The sequence below is a fragment of the Pteronotus mesoamericanus genome, unplaced genomic scaffold (genome assembly GCF_021234165.1).
Source record: "Pteronotus mesoamericanus isolate MK-2021 breed Mesoamerican mustached bat unplaced genomic scaffold, CSHL_Meso_final contig_1, whole genome shotgun sequence".
Taxonomy (NCBI): Eukaryota; Metazoa; Chordata; class Mammalia; order Chiroptera; family Mormoopidae; genus Pteronotus; species Pteronotus mesoamericanus.
Window position 1 is genome coordinate 3,993,591 of NW_026554998.1, and position 18,676 is coordinate 4,012,266.

At 64.9% G+C, this 18,676-nt stretch overlaps 1 protein-coding gene across 3 annotated transcripts in view; it reads left to right on the plus strand.

Moving 5' to 3' along the window:
- MAD1L1 (mitotic arrest deficient 1 like 1) overlaps nucleotides 1-18,676 on the plus strand; it is a 186,015-nt gene that overhangs the window by 63,796 nt on the left and 103,543 nt on the right. For all 3 annotated transcript variants that reach the window (XM_054565423.1, XM_054565497.1, XM_054565573.1), the window contains one exon: nucleotides 17,851-17,995. In XM_054565423.1, coding sequence (XP_054421398.1) covers nucleotides 17,851-17,995 — 145 coding nt within the window. The remainder of the gene's footprint in view (nucleotides 1-17,850; nucleotides 17,996-18,676) is intronic.

An 18,676-nucleotide genomic window follows, 5' to 3' on the forward strand; every position in this document is an offset into this window, starting at 1 on the left:
TCCTGCTGCTCAGCCCAGACACCGCCGGGCCTTCGCGAGTCCCTGGGGCTTTGCTGTGGATGGAGGCCACTCCGCACCCCCACCCTTCACACCCCTCCTGGGCCAGAGTAATTACTTAGAATGATGATGAAACAGAGCGAGTCGCCAAGATGAAGCTGTGGCGTGCAGCCAGCGCCCGCAGTGCAGGCCCGCTCGGCTCCCAGGTCTTCGCTCCTTGCCTGCTTCCCGGGCGCTGCTTGGGAGGACCGCGTGGGCAGCTGGCGCCCAGCACCACGGACAGCGCCTGGGCCTCTGCGAACCGGAGGGGCGGCGAGCGAGCTGTGCTCCCTGCTGGGCTGGCCAGAGCAGGGCAGGGGGGCCTGGTCACACGGCCTGGCGGCATTTATCCCCCTCCAGAGGCGCCTGGCCGGGACGTTCTCCTCCGTCTCTGGTTCCTGCCGAGAAGCTGCTCGTTCCTCTCTCAGGCTCTCAGGAGTAACTCAGACCCCGGCCTCGGGCAGGGGGCTTTGTTGGCTCCCCCCGCCCCCACCGCCTCCAGCCCTGGGCAGAGGGCAGCGGGGCGCCTCTCCGACTGCGGGACAGCTGCGCACGCCCGTCTCCCGCCGCTCAGCCAGCACGCGGGCTGTGCTTTACTCCTCATCCTAGCCTGCCAGCGGGCAGTTACTGACCGCTGAGTCCCCTGGACTCGCGAGGGCCTTGTGGCTGGAGGCGAAACATGGGAGCAGCCCCCCAGTCGGGGCCGGCTGCCCCAGGGGCAGAGGTCGGCGTGCCCGGTGGGCACGCCAGCGTGGGCTCTGCGGGGATCCCTCGCAGGCAGCCACCTGTTTTATTGGGGTGCTCACATGGCCAATGCGGACCCCCAGGGCTGTTTCGCTGCGGAACCTGTAGCCCGTGCCCCTGGGCTGTCAGGCAGCAGGGTGGGGGGCTGAGGCAGGGAGGGGGCCTCGCTGAGCCGGTCCTGGAGGACCTCCAGACACCCCTGCCTCGCCTGCCTCCTCCGCCGCGGCGCCTGCCTGGCCTGCGGGTGGCGGCGGTTAGCGCGGTGACGAGGGGCAGCCGTCTCTCCTGCAAATCTCAAATGGGATTCTGTGTTTTAAATAAAGAGGAAACCGCTTGAATGTTTGCAGCTGGGAGATAGCAGAGATTAGAAACCTTACTTATCTCTGTAGCACAAAAGAAGTCAGAAGAGAGAGGACTGAGTTGCCGAGTCGCCGTGGAATACTGATGAGGCGAGGCAGCTGGAGGCAGCGTGGGCGCTGGGCGAGAGTGGGCCGTCCCGCGCCAGCCAGGCCGCGTGCGCAGGGCCGGGCCGGGCCGGCGCCCCAGTCCAGGGTGGGGCGCTGGCCCCGGCTGCTGGCCTCGAATGGGTTTTAGTTTGTAGCTAGTGCTTGTTGGGAGCCCAGCTGGGCACAGGACGGCCCTCTGTGGAGGCCTCCCGGCTCCTGAGGGCCTGGGAGGCAGGGCCAGGCTCCTCCTCGGCTCCCCAGGTGGCAGCTCAGGGTCCTCCCCTTTCCACAAACTCAGACCGACGTTGTTCTCTGTATTTTATTTGTTTTTTTTTTTTATCCTAACTGTATTTTACTGGTTATGACATTACAGTTGTCCCAATTCGTCCCCCTTTGCTCCCCCTCCGCCCAGCACCCCCGCTCCCTCGCATGTCCCTCACGTGTCCCTCACATGTCCCCGCCCTTGTTCATGTCTTGGGGTCATGCGTGTAAGTTCTCTGGCCGCTCCGTTGCCTGTGCTGCACGTTACACCCTCACGGCTGTTCTGCGACGACCAATTCGTGCTTGGTCCCCTCCCCCACCCCCCACAGCCCCTCCCGTCTGGCGGCCGTCCAGACGCTCCCTGCGTCCGTGGTTCTGTCTCTGTTCTTGTTTGCTTAGTTTGTTTCTTAGATTCAGTTGTTAATAGGTATGTATTTATTGTCATTTCATTGTTCATAGTTTCAATCTTATTTTTCTTAAATAAGTCTCTTTAATGTTTACATAATAATGGTTTGGTGACAGTGAACTCCTTTATTTTTTTCTTGTCTGGGAAAATTTTTTTTCTTTATATGCCCTTCAATTCTAAATGACATCTTTGCTGGATAGAGCGATCTTTGCTGTAGGTCCCCACTTTTCATGACTTTGAATATTTCTTGCCAGTCCCTTCTGGCCTGCAAAGTAATTCTTTTGAGAAATCTGCTGATAGTCTATGAGAACACCTTTGTAAATAACTCTCTGCTTCTCTCTCGCTGCTTTTAAGATTCTCTTTATCTTTAATCTTTGACGTTTTAATGATGATATGTCTTGGTGTGGGGCTCTTTGGGTCCAGCTTGTTTGGGACTCTCTGTGCTTCCTGGACTTGCATGGCTATTTCCTTCACCAAATTAAGGAAGTTTTCTTTCATTGTTTTTTCAAGTAGGTCTCAAATTTCTTGCTCTTTCTCTTCTCCTTCTGGCACTTCTGTGAAGTGAATGTTGGATTGCTTAAAGCTGGCCAGAGGCTGCTTACACTGTCCTCGTATTTATGGGTTCTCTTTTCTTCTTGTTCTGATTGGTGGTTTTTTGCTTCTTTATTTTCTTTATCATTGATTTCTCGGCTTCCTCCACTCGACTGCTGTTTCCCTGTAAGTTGTTCTTTATTTCAATCAGCGTATCCTTCGTTTCTGACTGGGTCTTTTTTGTGCTCTTGAGGTCCTCACTGAGTTCCTTGAGCAGCCTCATAACCCGTGTTTTGAACTCTGTACCTGATAGTTTGCTTATCTCCATTTCGCTTAGCTCTTTTCTGGAGGTTTTTATCTGTTCTCTCATTTGGGCCATGTTTCTCGTCTCCTTGTTTTGACAGCCTCGCTGTGTTGGTTTCTATGTATTAGGCAGAGCTGCTTTGACTCCATATTTTGTTAGTGTGGCCTAATGTAGTCGGTGTCCAGAGGCACAGCCTCCCCTATCACCCAAGCTGGGCACTCGTGCGCCCCTCGTGTGGGCCGAGTGCACCCTCCTCTTGTGGTTGAGCCTTGGTTGCTGTTGGCAGGTCAATGGGAGGGACTTACCCAGGCCAGTCAGCTGCAAGGACTGCCTGTGACCCCTGACCACCAACCTCCTCCTTCCGTGGAGGACCCGCTGTGCAGGGGCAGGTGGCGGTGCTCCGACATGGTCTGTGGCTGCCCACTGGGTGCACTGGCCCTGGGGTTTCCTGGGGGGTGCAGCCCAAGGTCAGCCCCCTCCTGTGTTGTGCCCGGGCACCCTGCCTGAGCTGTAAAGCAGCCTGAGACGGCTGCTGCTGGTGCCGGGCCTGGGGCTCCGAGGCCAGATGTTGCTTGTTTGAGAGGGTTTAGGAAGTTGTGAAGCAGGAGCCAAGACCAGCCGTTCACGTGGAAAAGCAGCTCGGGTGGGGCAGAGTCTCTGGGGATCTCCAAGGCCGGTCACACAGCGTCAGCCAGGCTGAAGGAGTCTCAGATGGGGCACCGCCTACCTGCCCTGTGTCTCTGCCCGCCTTTCTGTCTGGGAGAAGACTGTCCCCAGCCCCGCCTTGATCCAGACACTTCGGTTCCCCCCCAAATGCCACGGGTGCCCTTCAAGCGGCCGCCCCAGCGCCGGAGCTCAGAGGGAGGGAGTCTGAGCAGGTGAGGCCGTGTGTGGGCTCTAAGAGGGCCTGCTCGGGGCTCCAGCAGTTTTTTCCACTGACTCAATCCCAGCTGGTGGTTCCAGCTGGAAGTTGTGGGGACTTCTCTTCCTGGCACTGGAGCCCTGGGCTCGGGGGCCTGGTGTGGGGCTGGGACTCCTCGCTCCCACGATAGCCCTCTCGAATTTTTATCCACCACACGTGTGTGGGACCAGCCTGTTCCACATCTACCCACCTCTTTCCAGTCGGGATGGATGTGGTTCTTCAATTCGTAGTTGTCAGGCTTTCATTCAACTTGATTTCTGACGGTTCTTAGTGATATTGGCTCTGTATTTTAGCTGTAATTTTGATGTGGTTGTGTGAGGAGGTGAGCCATGTTTACCTCTGCCGCCATCTTCACTGAAGTCCGACGTTTTCTTTTAAGCTCCGTCCTGCTCCTCGGCCTGTGGCCTCAGGATTTGCAGCTGCGCCCCCACCGCTGTGTCCCCCGCTTCTCTGCCCCCTTTGCTTTCCAGGGAGAAGAGCAGAGTGGTTGTGGGAGGCCACTGCCCAGGGCCCCCAGGAAGGTGCGGGCAGAGGCCGCAGCGAGGGGCCTGTCTCTGGCTGTCCCCTGCTTGTCTGTGTCCTGCCCCTCACGGGCGCCTGAGCATGCTGTCTGGAGTCTCTAATCAGAGGGGCCCGGCGGCTCCGGTCCTCAGGACGCGGTCAGTCCTGTGGGTGTGGTCCGCGTGAGGCCGGTCCGCTGCCGTCCAGGCGGCAGCCCTTCCCCGAGGGCGAGTCGTTCCCGCGTCTGCTTAGGGTCGGGCTCATCCCAGGGGCCAGGCTCGCCTCTGTGGGTTTGTGGCCACAGTCTCGGCAGTGGGCTGGGCAGGGCCCCGGGTCCCTCCGAGGGGGCCGAGCTGCGCAGGTGTCCGGCGGGGCCCTCGACGCTCGTTTCCTGCCCGCTGGTCACAGCAGCCTGGCCTTGGGCTTTGCTCAGCAAGTCTGTTAGAGGGAAAGGGGCCCAGTGGCGCTGGTTTTTAAATAGGGCCTTACCGAGGCGCCATGTACTCCAGCACAATGCCGAAACCCTCCCGTCAGCCCGTGGACACAGCACCTAAGCACACGTTCACGCCCTCGGCGGCTGGGCGGCCCCGTGCGGCCTCCCAGTCATTCCCTCCTCCCCCCGGGGCCGCCACTGCCGGGGCTCTCGCTGGCTCTAGAACTCCGTCATGCCCTTAGGGAGAGGGACGCACCTCTGACGCCCCAGTGGCTGTGGGTCTTAGGGCAGTGGGGCCCCAGATGCGAAACAGGAGAGCCTCCGTCTGCTGCCGCGCTCAGCCGCGCCCCCGCCGACGCCCGCGCCCGGCACCCCCGCCCCCCGCCAGTGCGGGGGGCTGGGCCGTGCTCTGCGTGCTCTGCCGATGGGATGGTGCTGGGGCGGCATCCAGCCGCGACCGACCTGAGGGACGCGCCGGCGCGAGTGCTGTCCAGGCTGGAGGGCGGGCTGTCCGAGAGCACGTGCCTGCCCAGCGCGGCGCTCCTCCCGGCGCGGGCCTGGCCCGACGGGGAGCGGCTGCCCGCCCAGAGCCGGGTGCAGCCAGGTGCGCCCCGGGCAGCCTCCACCCCGGTCTCTGCAGGCCGGCCGGCCACGCCGTCACCTCCCCGTGCGTGTCGGCCAGTCAGGCCCCAGCCCCGGACGGGGCTCGCTCTCAGAGTGCTTGTGGATGGCATCTTTGCCCACTTTTCTGTCTTTTTAAACATTAATTTATAGGAGCTTTTAATAGCGTAAGGGAACCAGCCATTTGTCTGAAACTCTGACATCCTAGTGCATGGTTTCCCTCTACTCTACGTGTCACTATTTTATTTTTACCTACTGGAATACCTCAGCCCCTTCTTTCACTGCTTCTGTTTTGTTTTTACATGAATGTGGAAAGGACTTTGTCTTTCCTAAGTCATTAAAATGTTCTCCAGTATTTTCCTCTTTGATGATTTCGTGTTTCATGTATGAAACCTTTGATCTACCGCGGCTGACGGCAGCTGGGAAGCACACCTGGGCCCTGTCCAGAGAACACCAGGCGTCCTGGCGTGACTTCGGTCTCCTGCGTGGGGGCGAGCCAGCCTCACAGTGCCCCTGTGACGCACTCGCTCGCTCTAGCTGCTGTCGCCGGGCGCTGGGTTCTCAATGCCCATCGGTCGGGCCCTTCCCTGTGCCTTTCAAACGCCTTTCCTGACAACTTCCTTGTTTACTTGGTCACGTGAACGTCCGTCGCAGTCCGTGTAGCTCCAAGAGAATGGCATTTTCATGGGCATTGCATTCACTCTGCGGCCTGGGGGGGTCGGCCCCTTCCTGAACGCCCTCCCCCAGGATGTGCCTGTGCCGTGCGGAGCCGGCCGAGGGCTGGTGCTGGCTCCCGTGGCCTCAGGGCAGGTCCGGTCTCCAGGGCGGCCCCAGGCCCGGGGCGCGTGCAAGCGCAGTGCACGGGCGGTGGCGGGCGCTGGGCACCCAGCCGCGCGTCGCCCGCACGCTGCCCTGCGTCTCGGCGCCCCTCCTGGGGGCACCGCCACACCCTGGCCGTGGCCAGTGTGATCGTCAGGCGTTCTAAGCCTGTCCCCCGTCCCGCCTCCTGGTGCTGAGGGTCCACCTGTCCGCAGACCTGCCTGGTCTGGGCCAGCCTCCTCCTGGGCCTGAGCTGAGGAGCCTCCCCGCCGTTGGTTCAGTTTGTGTCTTGACAACCCCCCTAGGTGTTGGGCGCTCCCCTGGGACTTTGCAGGGCCGTGCCCCATCTCCCCGGGGACAGAGACAGTGCCATGGGACAGGCGAGCTGGGATGGAAGGAAGCTGAGGCTCGGGGGGAATGTCTGGGGCCGCATTTAGCAGGGGAGTTGGGGTTGTTCTGGGGCAGTGGCTCGGAGAGCAGGCCTGGAGGGGGTGTCGGGGAGACCGGCGGGCGGGGGGAGGCCGGGGAGGGCCGCCGGCAGGTCCGTGTCCTCGGGGCCTCACGGGGCAGTGCCCTCGGCTCGCTTTCCTCTTCCCCCTGTGCCTGGGCTTCAGCAGGTCCGGCTCCACTCCCCTGGCCTGACAGGGGCCTGAGGAGGCAACTCGGGACTGTGGGGGTGGGGGTGCTGGCGGGGAGGGTGGCCCTGCCCGCCCAGGCCCAGCTCCTAGTCACTGTGTGGCCCGGATGCCGAGATGCAGGCGGCAAGTCCTTTCTGTAAACCGCTTCCTAAGCAGCTCACGTCATTACCATTTAAATGGGCTTTCTCTACCACCGTGTGCAAGTCTGGGCTCAGCCGGCCGCCTGTGCGGGGGTGCGGCTTTGGGATGCTAATCTCGCAGACAGATGGCCACTCCGAAACCGTTTCCTGTGAGGCGTTTGTGTGCAGAGAAGCACTTTCTTTGTCACCAGCCTGTTCCCTCCAGTGGCTCCTGCGCACGCCTTTGGGATTGCTGAGCGGCCGCTCCTGAAAGGCAGCGGGACGCGGGGCGGGAGGGGCCCTTGGGGGAGCAGGTGACTCCCCGAGAGGGCCAGCTTTGCGGGGCACCACGGGGCGGGCTCTGGGGCCTGGCCTCTGCCCCCTGGCCTTGTCCGCGAGTGTGTCCGGCCGCACGTGCTGGCCCCTTTCTCCCGCCTGCCGGGGGCGGACCCCTCTGCGCTGGGCTTCTCTGCTCCCTCAGAGTGCGGCCCTGGCGCCGGTGTGGGGAGGGGTCCTCAGGGAGCGGCCAGCAGGCGGATGAAGCTGGGTGGTCCCTGCTGCCTCGAATGTTCCCTTCCTCCTGCCACTTCCGTAGGCGTGGGCTCGGGGCTGCCTGATGGGAGTGAAGGGCCGCAGTGGGTGCTGCCGTGCGTCCTCCCCGTGAATTTGTGTGGGGAGCGTGCGAAGTGGAGAGTCTCACCCACCTCGTGCCAGGAAGCTCAGGCGCAGGCACACGCGTTGGGCGCACGGCCACACAGCAGAGTGCGTGTCGTGTCTGGCGCCCGAGGCCCGTTCTCGGGTAGACCATGTGCAAGGTCACTGGACACATCTCCATTAAAAGGTTCAAAATTACACATAGTATGTTCTACCACAGTGAGACAAAATCAGAAAGCAATATCAAACGGAGAGCGGGAAAATTAAAAAATACGTGGAAATTAAACAACATACTCTTTGATGACCAACAAGTCAAAATAGAAATGCAGGGGACAGTTTGATACTTTGGGGTGAACGAGAATGAAGCCGCAACACACTGACCGTGGGGGATGCTGTGGAGGCAGCCAGAGGAGCCCTCAGCGCTGCCAGTACCCGCGACAGAGAAGGGAAGACTGACCGCCCCCGAGCCGCCCGCCTTCGGAGCTGGGGCGGGAGCGGCCTGACCCCGTGCGGCTGGCGGAGGGGAGAGCGGAGCCGGCAGGCGAGCACAGTGGGGGCCCGGGGAGCAGCAGAGGAAACAGCAGGCGAGGCGCTGCTTCTGTGAGGTGGCAGGCGAAGCACTGCTGGCGAGACCGGCGGCGTCGGCACCACAGGGGCAGGGGGGTGGGGACCTGGCGACGACCCCGCGGAACACGGGGTGACGCCGAAGCGCCATGACCCACCAACCAGAGAGAATCCTGGTGAGACGGACCCATTCCTAGAAACGCACCAAGTACCGAAACGGACTGAACAGAAGCAGGAAACCTGACCAGGCCTGCAATCAGTGACCAGCGGTGAAAATACCCTCAACACAGAGAAGCCCAGGGCCCCAGGTGAACTCCGCCTTCTGTTTAAGGGAGCCCTCCCTGTGAATTCGCACCCGGCCTTCTCCAGCCGCTCAAAACACAGACGCGGCGTTAGTCGCCTCCCAGCTCATTTCACGGCGCTGAGACAGCCTCACACAGACGCGTCTGGTTTTCTCCCTTAACCACACGCCGAGCGGAGCTCAGGTCGACCAGAGGCTCGGGTTCGAGAGCTGAGCTGCGACCCCCTCGACGGCGCGGGAGGTCTCTGCGGCCTGGGGCCGGGAGTGATCTCTTCCCCGTGACGGGGGAGCACAAGCAACAAATGTAAACAGAATGGGCTTCACTGAAATCAGACACTTAAAAGCATCCAAGGACACTGAAGGAAGTGAAAAGTCCGGGTGCAGAACGGGACACGTATTTGCAAACCGTGTCACCGATAAGGATCTAGTGTCTGGGATACACGACCCACACTCCCAGCTCAACAGCGGGGTGCTCAGCGAGAACCACAGCGGAGAGGCCCAGGGAGTGGCCGGCGCCTCCAGCCACGCCCGCATCCCCAGCAGGCGACCCCTGGCCTCCGGAGCCGGTCAGCAGTCGGCGGGCGGGGAGGGGTGGGGGCGTGTGACTGCTGACGGGGACCGAGTCCTCCCTGGGCTGATGGGGACCTTGCGGAGTTAGTGCTGATGTTGGGGCAGCATCGCTGACACACTGAAACCGCTGAATTATTCATTCTAAAATGCTTAAAGTGGCAAATTCTGTTTTATGTAAATCTTATCTTAATAGAAGAGTCTGTTATCCAGAAGGTGATTTTGTCACGTCAGTTACTGCCTGAGAGCCAGGTGGGGCTCCCGAGAAGGCAGCCCCCTGCAGGTCCTCTGGCCGCTGGGGGTGAGCTGGGTGCAGGGAGGGTGCTCCCGCTGTGAGCGGCTGGGCCGGGATGAGCGCGGCTCAGGAGGACCCTGGAAGACCCTGGAGGCCGGCCCCGGTCCCGGCGGGGTGTCCGTGGGTGGGCGCAGTCCTCGCCCCTCCTCTGGACTTCCCTGTTGTGTGCTGCGCTGCAGAGCGGGGCCCCTGCAGAGAAAACACTACAGTCACCAGCTTACTGTCTGGTGTGTGGGGCCGCATCCACGGCGAACTCCGGCCCCACAGGAGACAGACACGACGCGAATCCTGTCTGGCCACCGTCTCTCCCCTTCCCATGGGCGGTCCCCGAGTCTGGGCGCCCCCTGGAGTCGCCATGTCCGTGGGCGGAGCAGGGCCGCCCCGTGGAGCGTGTGTGCGGACTGTCTTCTGGGCTCCTGCTGGGAAGGCATCTCTCCCCACCCCACCCCCACCCGGCTGTGGGCGCAGCGAGGTCTAGGCGGGAGGGCCCGGGACCCTCTGTGGCCGTGGGCCATCAGCGCTGGGCCCCGTGGGCAAGCGTGCCCAGGTAGCGCCGCACTGGGCGACACCAGCCTGCTGGCGGGCCTGGAGGAGCAGGGTCTGGAGGGACAGGCTCGGTGCTGGCTGTGCCAGGGACGTGGGCGGCTCGGCACAGCAGAGGTTTGGCAAGAGAGGCCCGGGCGGCTGGTGCCTGCCACGTGTGTCCCAGGGCCGCGCGTGTCCCGGGGCGTTCATTGCCTCTCCCCTTGGCCCTGGAATGCACTCACCACTGTCCTCGCCTCGTGACTGCGTGCCGGTGGCCCTGACCGGCAGAAGGAGGGACTGAGACCCACCTGAGCTCGGACTCTGCGGTGTCACCGACTCCCTCCTGAGCCTGGGTGGCCTCGTCCCCAGTGGGGACGATGGTGGGACAGGCTTGGCCAGCACGGCAGGTGCTGCCGGGCAGGAAGCGGCGAGGCTGTTGAGGGTCTCTCGTCCAGCAGTAACGTGGCACTTGCTCCCGAGGACTCCGAGGACAGGCCCCCCGGCCTGGGTTTGCTCTGGCTCCGTCTCCTTTCTGCTCTGAGCCCCGGGGTCCACTGGGGCCCTGGCGAGAGGAGCCCGAGGCGCAGCTACTCGAAGTGGGGAGGTAAATCCCGAGCATCTTTCCCTCGCAGCAGCGGGCCCGTCCAGGGAGGTGAGCGGGCAGCCGCCCAGCCCCCCGCAGTGCCTCCCGAACAATAGTGCAGGAAGCGGCTTTGCGCCGGCTCGCTCGCTCGCCCAGCCGCACTTCCTGTCTCTAATCTGCTCCCCGCAGACGGCCCGGCTCAGGGGTCCGCGTGCAGCCGCCCTGTGTCCCCACGCCGGGCCCTCTCCGCCGGCCCTTTGTCGGGGCCAGGCACACCGTGGATGGCATGCCTGAGCGACGGGCGCGCGGCGGGCGGCTCCCGGTCCCCACTCGCTGTGCCCGGCCGGCACTGGCCCCGAGTCCGGACCTGAAGGTCGCGAGCTGCTCCCCTTCCCCGGGTGTGGGGCCACGGCGCAGGCCTGGCAAGGCGGGGCTGCCCCTCCGAGGGTCAGGCTCCTCCAGGAATTTCAGAAAATCTCCCCAGACCTTTATTTCTGCACATCTCTTCTCAGACACTTGTATGCTGGAGCCTCCCTGCCCTGCCCGGGACTCGCTGCCCACCCTACCCTGCACCCCGGGGCCCGGGCCCGGGGCCCTGTGCCGCCACTGCCAGGCTGGCCCCATGGTGGGCAGCGGTGGGTAGGCTCATCTCTCCCGCCCCACGAACCTTGTCACGGGCCCAGGGTTTCTCCCGTGAGGAGCCTTCGCTGCTTTCCCGCTGGCTTTTCTTGAGCCGCAGGGTATGCGCTCCCTGCCGTAGCTCGCCGCCTGGGCCTCAGGCGGGCTCTGCTCCGCGTCACCGCCTCGCGGGTGCCATCCTCCCTGACACGTGGTGGTACCCACGCCTGCCGCTTGTCCAGGGTCTCAGAGTGACGCCCGCCCCGGACACCGTCCTGCCCCAGCACGCGGGTCTTTCCCAGGACCCACGGCTGCTGCCGTGCGGCCCTTCTTTGCTCCTGGGCCTCCACGCTGCTTCGTCCCGACGCGAGGTGCATGGCTCCTCCGGGCGGAGACCGCCTCCTCTCCCCTTGTCCCCTGGGACCCCCGGAAGCCAACCATAGGCCGGAACCCCATCGACACTTGGAAGGAGTGTCTGCAGTGTGTCAGGGGATCCGCTCTTCTCCCTGAGAAATCCTGGTTCAGTCCTGCCGGGTGGGCGGCCGGGCAGGCGCCGGGCCTGTGCCCGATTTCGCTGTCCTACGATGCTCCTGCCTCTTCAGCCCCAGCTGCAGCTAACGTGACCCCGGTGTGGGCTTGTTAGATTTGGAGTCTCCTGACAGCGCCCCCCGCCGTGCCAGCCTCCACGCCCAGATCCACCTGGGGACCCTTGGCTCCCCCGTGCCTGGCATGAGCTGCAGAGGTGCGGTCAGGGCCCGGTGGCCGCCCTGGTGAGCGCCGGGAGGTCCTCCCTGCATGGGGTTCGCCGAGCACTTCCTCCTGCGGCGCGGTCCCTCCAGCAGCTCAGCACGCGCTAACCCTGCCTTTGAAGGTCACGCCTCCCCTAGCCAGCTCTTAAAGGTCAAGAGGAAGCGAACTGCTTAGAGCTGGCATTTCCCAAGTCAGGTGCCAGCTCTGTGAGCCCCGAGCCTGGGCTGAGGAGCAGGTGGGGTCAGGGAACGGGGGGCTGTGTGTCACAGTGACAGGGAGCAGGTCCCCCCTCTCAGCTCCCGGAGGGCAGGGGAGGGGAGACGAGCGGCGGGGGAACCTCCCGTTCCCCTTCGCTCTGTGACCCGGGCCTGTCGAGGCTGTCGAGGTGTCTGCCGCTCGAGCAGCAGCGTTCGGACAGGCTGCTGGCCGCTGTCACCTGGATGGCACGTGCTTGGAGAGTCTGCCCCCCCCCCCCCCCAACTGGGGCCCTCGTCCGTGGGAGATGGCAGAGACCCGAGTCCCCGCCCAGGTGCTGCGCCTCGCCTGGGGCTGACTTCCTGTGCTCCGGGGCGAGGACAGCGGGATCGATGGGAAGATGAACGGGCAGGGTGGGCCTTATTAATCAGGCAGCGGCAGGGCAGCTGGAGGGAGGGGTGAGGAGCACCGGGGTTGATCGAGGTGCTGCGAGTGCTCGCCCCGGCGCCGGGCTCGGCCATCGATTGTGGGGACACTGGCACCTCAGCCTCCGAGTTGCTAATTGGGCTCCTGGGCGACTGCCACCCACGTCTGCCTGCTTGTCCGCTCGCCCTCGGCCTGCACTGCTGGGCTGGGCCCTCCTGCTGGACGTCCTGCCACCGCTCGTCCCAGCGGGGCCCAGCAACACGCAGCAGGCCTGGCAGACAGGCCTCCCTGGGGCCCGCCGCGTCCACCCCCCCAGCCCCCTGCTGCGGCTTGTCTTCCTGGCCTCCTGCACTGGGCGGCGGGGACCCTTTAAAAGCCCCTCTTGGACTCTGTTGCTGTTTCTGTGGCAGCAGCGCAGGGCGAGGGCAGGCCTCCAGCTGACTGCGTGAGCCGTGAGCGACCGGCGCCGAGCGCCACGGCTGCCTCGCTCCTTCCCGGGTGGGCCCATCCTCCGGGGCTCCCGGGGCTCCTGGGGCAGGGCGGGGCGGGGGTGGGGTGGAGGAGACCGGGGCGGAGGGTACGCACCCACCTCTGCGTGGTGCGCGCCTTCCGGTGCCTCTGGCAGGAGGCGGACACGACGTCCCAGCGGCCGCCCGCATGGAGTGTGTCGGGGCGAGCCCCTCCCGGGCACGCGCGCATCGGTGCCCTGCCTGGCAGCGGTCAGGTCGGTCCCCGCCAGCTGCTCCCGGCGGCGTGGCCTCCTGTGCTCTCCTGGGGAGGTGGGATGGCCTGGCCCGGACTGGGGCCTGGACTCTGGAACCCCCTGGAGCTGGCCACAGCCGCGTCGCAGGTGTGCCCTGAGGTGGGCCAAGGGGGGGTCTCGCCCTGCCCGCCCCCGCCTCCCGCCCTCCCCACCACACTTGGGCTCCTCTTGCTGGCCCCTGAGCCTGTGCCTCTGCGTCCGAGATGGGGGCCAGTCGACCTTGCGCATCTCGGGGGCTCATCTACGCGTTGCAGACGCGGAGGCTGAGGCTTCCAGAGGGACGGGGCTCTGAGGAGGAGGCCCGGGGCCGCCTGCCCCCCCGCTGGCCAGCCCCAGGGCTGCCCGCTCGTCCTGACTGGAAGCCGCCCCAGGGCCCTAGACGCTCGGCCCGCAGGCCTGGTCACCCTCCCTGCCTGGAGCCCAGGCCACAGCTTGGCTTGGTGCTCAGCGACACGCGACCTTGTGGTGTGTGTTTACTTGCCCTCTGGTCTCTGTTGTGTCCTGCCGCCTGGGCCTCCGTGGGCCTGGTGCCCCAGAGCCAGCCTTGTCCTGGCGTCCCCCGTGGTTTGGAGGTCACCCTGCCGAGCGATGACAGGCTGGTGGCTGATCAGCTGTGTTGGCTGATTCATTAGGTTGGGATAGAACTGAAATTGCAAAGGGTGATTTTCCTTCTCAGTCTCAAGGTCAGATGGGGGTGTTTACTGTGTGGCCTCTGTTCATCGGGGAATGCAAATCGAGTTGGTGATTCGCGCAGAGGAGGTGTTGGGACCGGAGCTCATCAGAGGCTGGGTGTTGGCAGGAAGGCCGGCCGACTGCGCCCGTCCTTTGGTTGGTAATTATTTCAGCCTTTGCTTTCCTGATTCTCTGCTTTTGTTTCTTCCAACGTTTGGCCTTTAATTTTTTTCAGAGAAATGTGTCATGACACTTGGCGGCGTTTAAGATCGGGGTCAGACGGCAGAAGTAGAGAAGCCACCTGCCGCGCACGGGCCCAGCCCTCGGTGCGGCCGGCAGGCGTGCTGCTCCCTCTCCGAGGCAGCCTGACGGGACTGGGGAGCGGGGCCTCCCCCCGCCACACACGTCACCGTGCTCGCGTGGCAAGATAATGGAGCCGGAGGTCCCACCGCTGCCCCCAAGGCCTATCTCAGCCGTGAGGGTCAGGGCCGGCCTCGTGGGGAGAGGGTCCCCTGGGGCAGGTGAGGCTTTGGGTCTGAACCTGAGCCTGGCTTGCCACCTCCTCCCCCCTGACCCTGCACAGCTGGTTCCCTCCTCGGGAACGGGGACCTGGTGGCGTCAGTGCCCTTCCGCTGGGGTCCAGTGGGCCTTCAACAAGACTGGTGTGTGGCATGTCCTGTGCAGCACAGGGCGCCCGCCTGGGAGGTCCTGCCTTTCGCAGAGATCCAGCTACCGGCTGCTTCCACGTTGACGTGCTAGGCAAGACTTAGTGCAGCTCAAGCCCGGGCTCCCGAGGATTCCTGTCCTTCCCGGGCTGGACAGCGCCAGCCTGCCCGGTCTGGTCCTGCCCGGGGCAGCGGCCAGGCCCCTGGGCCGTCGGTACCACAGATGACTGCGGTAGCCCTTGGCACGGGCGCCACCCGGACCTCAGGCCTGCTGGGTGGCGGGCGGAGTCGGGTGAGGGCGGACCGCGGGAAGGCGGGGCTGCCGGCCGTGCCAGGCGAGCCGGCGCCAGCGGTGTCCTGAGGAAGGTCATTGAAATGTCTCCTGCTGCCGGGAGGTGTGTTGTGTCCTTTCATTGTCCCTCGAAAGTGGCTATTCTTGGGCTCAAGTGTTTTGAAGAAGATTGCGGGAAAGCGGCTGCAGAGGCCCGGCGCAGCACAAAGCGCAGACCGCGCCCCCCGCAGCAGGCGCCCGCTCCGAAAGGCGCTGATCGATAAGCATGCCGCCGTCTCCTCCGAGAACTGAGAACTTTGGTTTGAACTCCCAGAGGCTCACAGAAATGCCAGGGGCCTCGGAGGTCACCATAAACATGGACCCGGAGGTTTAATTTTTTATGAGTTTTCTCTCTACTTCAGGGAACGGTGGGGCTTGAATGGAGAGAATGTCCCACAGAGGCGTCGGCGCGGGTGGCGGGGGCCGTGCTGCAAGAGCCCGGGCAGGGAGGGGGCAGCGCTGCGCGTGCCCCTTCCCGTCGGGTCCCGCTGTCCTGTCGGCCTGCGAGGCGGGGGCACCTGCTGGCGCGGGGTTTGCGGCACGGACTCGGGGCACTTGGGACTGGGTCCCTGGAGACGCTGCCCTCGGCGAGGCCAGCCCTCTGCGCGCGCCCTCGGGTCCCTTCTCTGCGGCGGGTCAGCTGCCCCTTCCCCCCAGCCACGTGCTCGGTGCTGTTTCCCATAGCGTTTATGTACAGAAACGAAACCCCTGCTGACTTCTAATCCTTCCTAACTGCCACCGGCTTGTCCGCTTCCGTCTTCGGCCAGGGTGTCTGGCAGAGGTCGCCTGGGCTTTGTCTTCGCCCTCAGCGTCTCGTGCTCCCTTCCTCCCTCTGGGCCCTTCTCTGCCTGCCCTTCACCCTCCTCCTCTGCCCCGCCCCCCGCGGAGGCCAGCCTCTGAGGGCCACCTGCGCCCACCATGCTGCCCCTTCGGCCGGGCCCCCTCCCCGCCCCTCCCCCCTCCCCCCAGAGGGGTCACGCGTGTGCTTGGCGCTCTGCTTCTGGGCCAGCGCGGCCTCCCTCCTCCCAGGCTCTGCTTCCCAGCAGGCACCCACCAGAGCGGCCTTCTGGGGGCGGGGGTGGGGAGCCCTTCCCTGCCCCTCCTGCCACAGCCAGCTCAGAGCAGACGCCAGCGCCTCCGAAGGCCTCCGGTCGGGCCCCCCGTGCCTGAGTTCGGCAGAGTCTCGGCCCCTGGGTTCCCACAGCCCCGGAGACGCAGCTCCTCCCTTGGGGCCCCCCTTCCCCGCTGGGCGCCCAGCAGCAGCCCTTCACCCCGTCAGAGACACTTCATCCTCTGTTCGTGTGACACGCGTGAGCTCTGCCTGGGGGCGTGTGTCCTGCCAGCAGGAGAGCCTGATGAGGTTGGGCGTGGGGGGTGTGGCCCTGCCACGTCCCTGGGCCTGGAGACGTGGCTGCTGGGCCAGCGGCGGCTGTGTGCGCTGGGGCACGCGGGGCGCAGCCCGGCCGCTGGGGGCCGGTGAGGCCCTGGACAGGGCACGCGGCAGCCCCGCCGAGGCCGCGGTTTCAGTCCAGCTCCGTCTTTTAGGAAGTTGAGCAACGGTGAAATTCTCAGACCTCAGGCAGGGTGGCCAGCCTGCCTGCTGCTGGCCCCGCTGGTGTCTGAGGTCCCCTGGGCGCTGTGTCCTCCGGAGTCCCTTCCTCGCCAGTCACAGTGGCTTGGCCAAGCTGGGCGCAGCCCCAAGGCCCTGAGAGGCTCACCGTGCCTTTTGCGTTGCTGGACGGGGACTGGTGCCCGGTCCGGCGGGGGGCGTGTTGACTTCGGACAGCGCAGCACGTGGCTGGGGCTCGGGGTGGGCGCCTTGGAGCCTGGCTCCCTCCGACGGGGAGGCGCGCCTGCGCTTTCAGGCCTGTGCTGGGGCCGGCGCCCTGACCCAGGCTCTCCCCCAGTTGCTGCCGACGTTGTGTGGTTCCCGTGGGCTTTCTAATGGCGTGTGCTGTTTAAGGGACTAAACGTCGCCATGTGCCCCTCGCCCTCACCCGGACGGGAACGAGCCGCCAGCCCGGTGGAGACCGCCTGCAGGGAGCCTGGCCCGTGGGCCCACGCGTCACAGCCGCCTTGAAATTGTGCCGCCAGTGCAGAGCAGAACGGGTTGGATGCAAGCGCCGCCCAAGGTGGCAGGTGGCAGCTCGTGCTGCTGTGTTTCCACATCCGGGTCGCTACCCTCAGGGCTCACCACCTCGAGTGAACATTGCAAGTGTCACCGTATGTCTCACTCTTAGTGATATCATTTCTAGTTTATTGTCCTTGGGGTTTTAAAGATTTCCTTTGGAAAGAGGTTTCCTCTACTTAGAGCAGCAGCGTGTACACTGGGCTTTCTGCCCACAAGCACGCCGCCCTGCCCCCGGCGCCCTGTGGGGTCGGCTCCTCCCAGCCCGCGGCTCTCCCTGCCCCTCACCCCTCCTGCGCCTCGCCGCTCGTCCCTGACTCTCCCCACTAGACCGGGTGGCCTCTGAAGAAGGCGTGGAAACGAGCGGGGGCGCAGGCGGCCCTGGGCAGGGCTGGGGGGCCAGTGGCGATTTGGGGAGAGAGTCAAAGACCAAGCTGTAAAGGCGCCCCACCTCCACGTCCATAGGTGGGGGTCAGCCCCGGGGTGGCGGGGAGCATGAGCGGCTCTAGGAGGAAGTCAGGAGTGTGTCCTGGCCTGGGGTCTGAAGGGCCGGCCTGGGCACGGTGAGCATGGAGGGCAGGGTGCTCCAGACAGGAAGGTCGGCGGCCTGGGGTCAGCGGGCACGGCCTCAGCCGAGCCTGCGGGGCCGGGGCATTGGTGTATGGCTGGGGCTCGGCTTCCCAGGGCGAAGGTGGGAGGGCCTGGGGTTGGGGCTTGACGCCCCTGCAGCACAGCAAGCCCCACACCTGGCCAGCAGACTCAGGGACGCACCTGCTCTGGTAATTGAGCTCATTCATACCGTTTTCCCCATTGTGTGGGGATCGCCCTGGGGGTCTGCTCGAAATCCAGAGACTCCTGAAAGGCGCTGAGTAGCTATTCAGAGAGCGGAAACGGCAGGGCAGGGAGGGGCTGCACGTGCGGCGCTATTTTGGGACCTGAGTGAGAAGCCGGGCCGGGCGCCCGGGCCGGGGCGCGGTGCTGTCCGAGGCGCTGTCCGAGGCCTCACCCTGCCCTTGTGCCTTCCCTCTGCAGCGCCCGTGAGCTGGACAAGGTCCAGCAGCAGCTGCGGGAGGAGGTGCGGCAGGTCAGCGCCCAGCTGCTGGAGGAGAGGAGGAAGCGCGAGACCCACGAGGCGCTGGCCCGCCGGCTGCAGAAGCGCGTCCTGCTGCTGACCAAGGTATGGTGGGGGGCGGCTGGCGGCGGGTCCCGCTCTGAGCGCTCCCCTGCCGGCACCCCGTCGGCCGGGACCTCCCCTGCACTCTGCACGTGGGCCTCCACACAGCCCGTCCTCCCCTCTGGCTCACACAGACGGGCGTGCGCCAGCGGGCACCCTCGCCTCGCCGGGAGGAGCGTCCTGGCTGCCTGGGCGGCCTGTGTGGTCTGCGCTCCGTCCCGATGGGTGGCCGGGGGGGCGCTGACCTGTGCTGTCCCTGCCGGGGCGGAACTGCCTCTGGATCGCGCTGCGTCCCCCGGGTGCAGCCTGGTCGCTTGAGCGGGGGGTGGGGACGGCCTGCCCTCCCTTCAGCGCCACGGCTGTCGTGCGAACGTCGCCTGAGCCCAGATGTGCCGGGCGGACACATTCCGGGCGCAGCCTCGGCTGTGGGCCACTCCTGAACGGTCCGGTGCCTGAAGGGCTTCGACACCTGGCTCGCTAGGCAGAGTTCCCTGGCGCGTGAGTTTGGGTTTTTGTGTGAGAAAGCTTATTTAAAGTGCTGTCCTGGAGGCTGACATTTCAGAGGAAGGGAAAGTAAAAAGCCCGACTCTGTCCCCAGACGCCCCGAGGCCAGGGTGGCGCCCGTGCGGGGCAGAGGCCCCTCCCGCCCGCCCGCCCGCAGGGTGTCCCGCAGGGGCTCCTGTG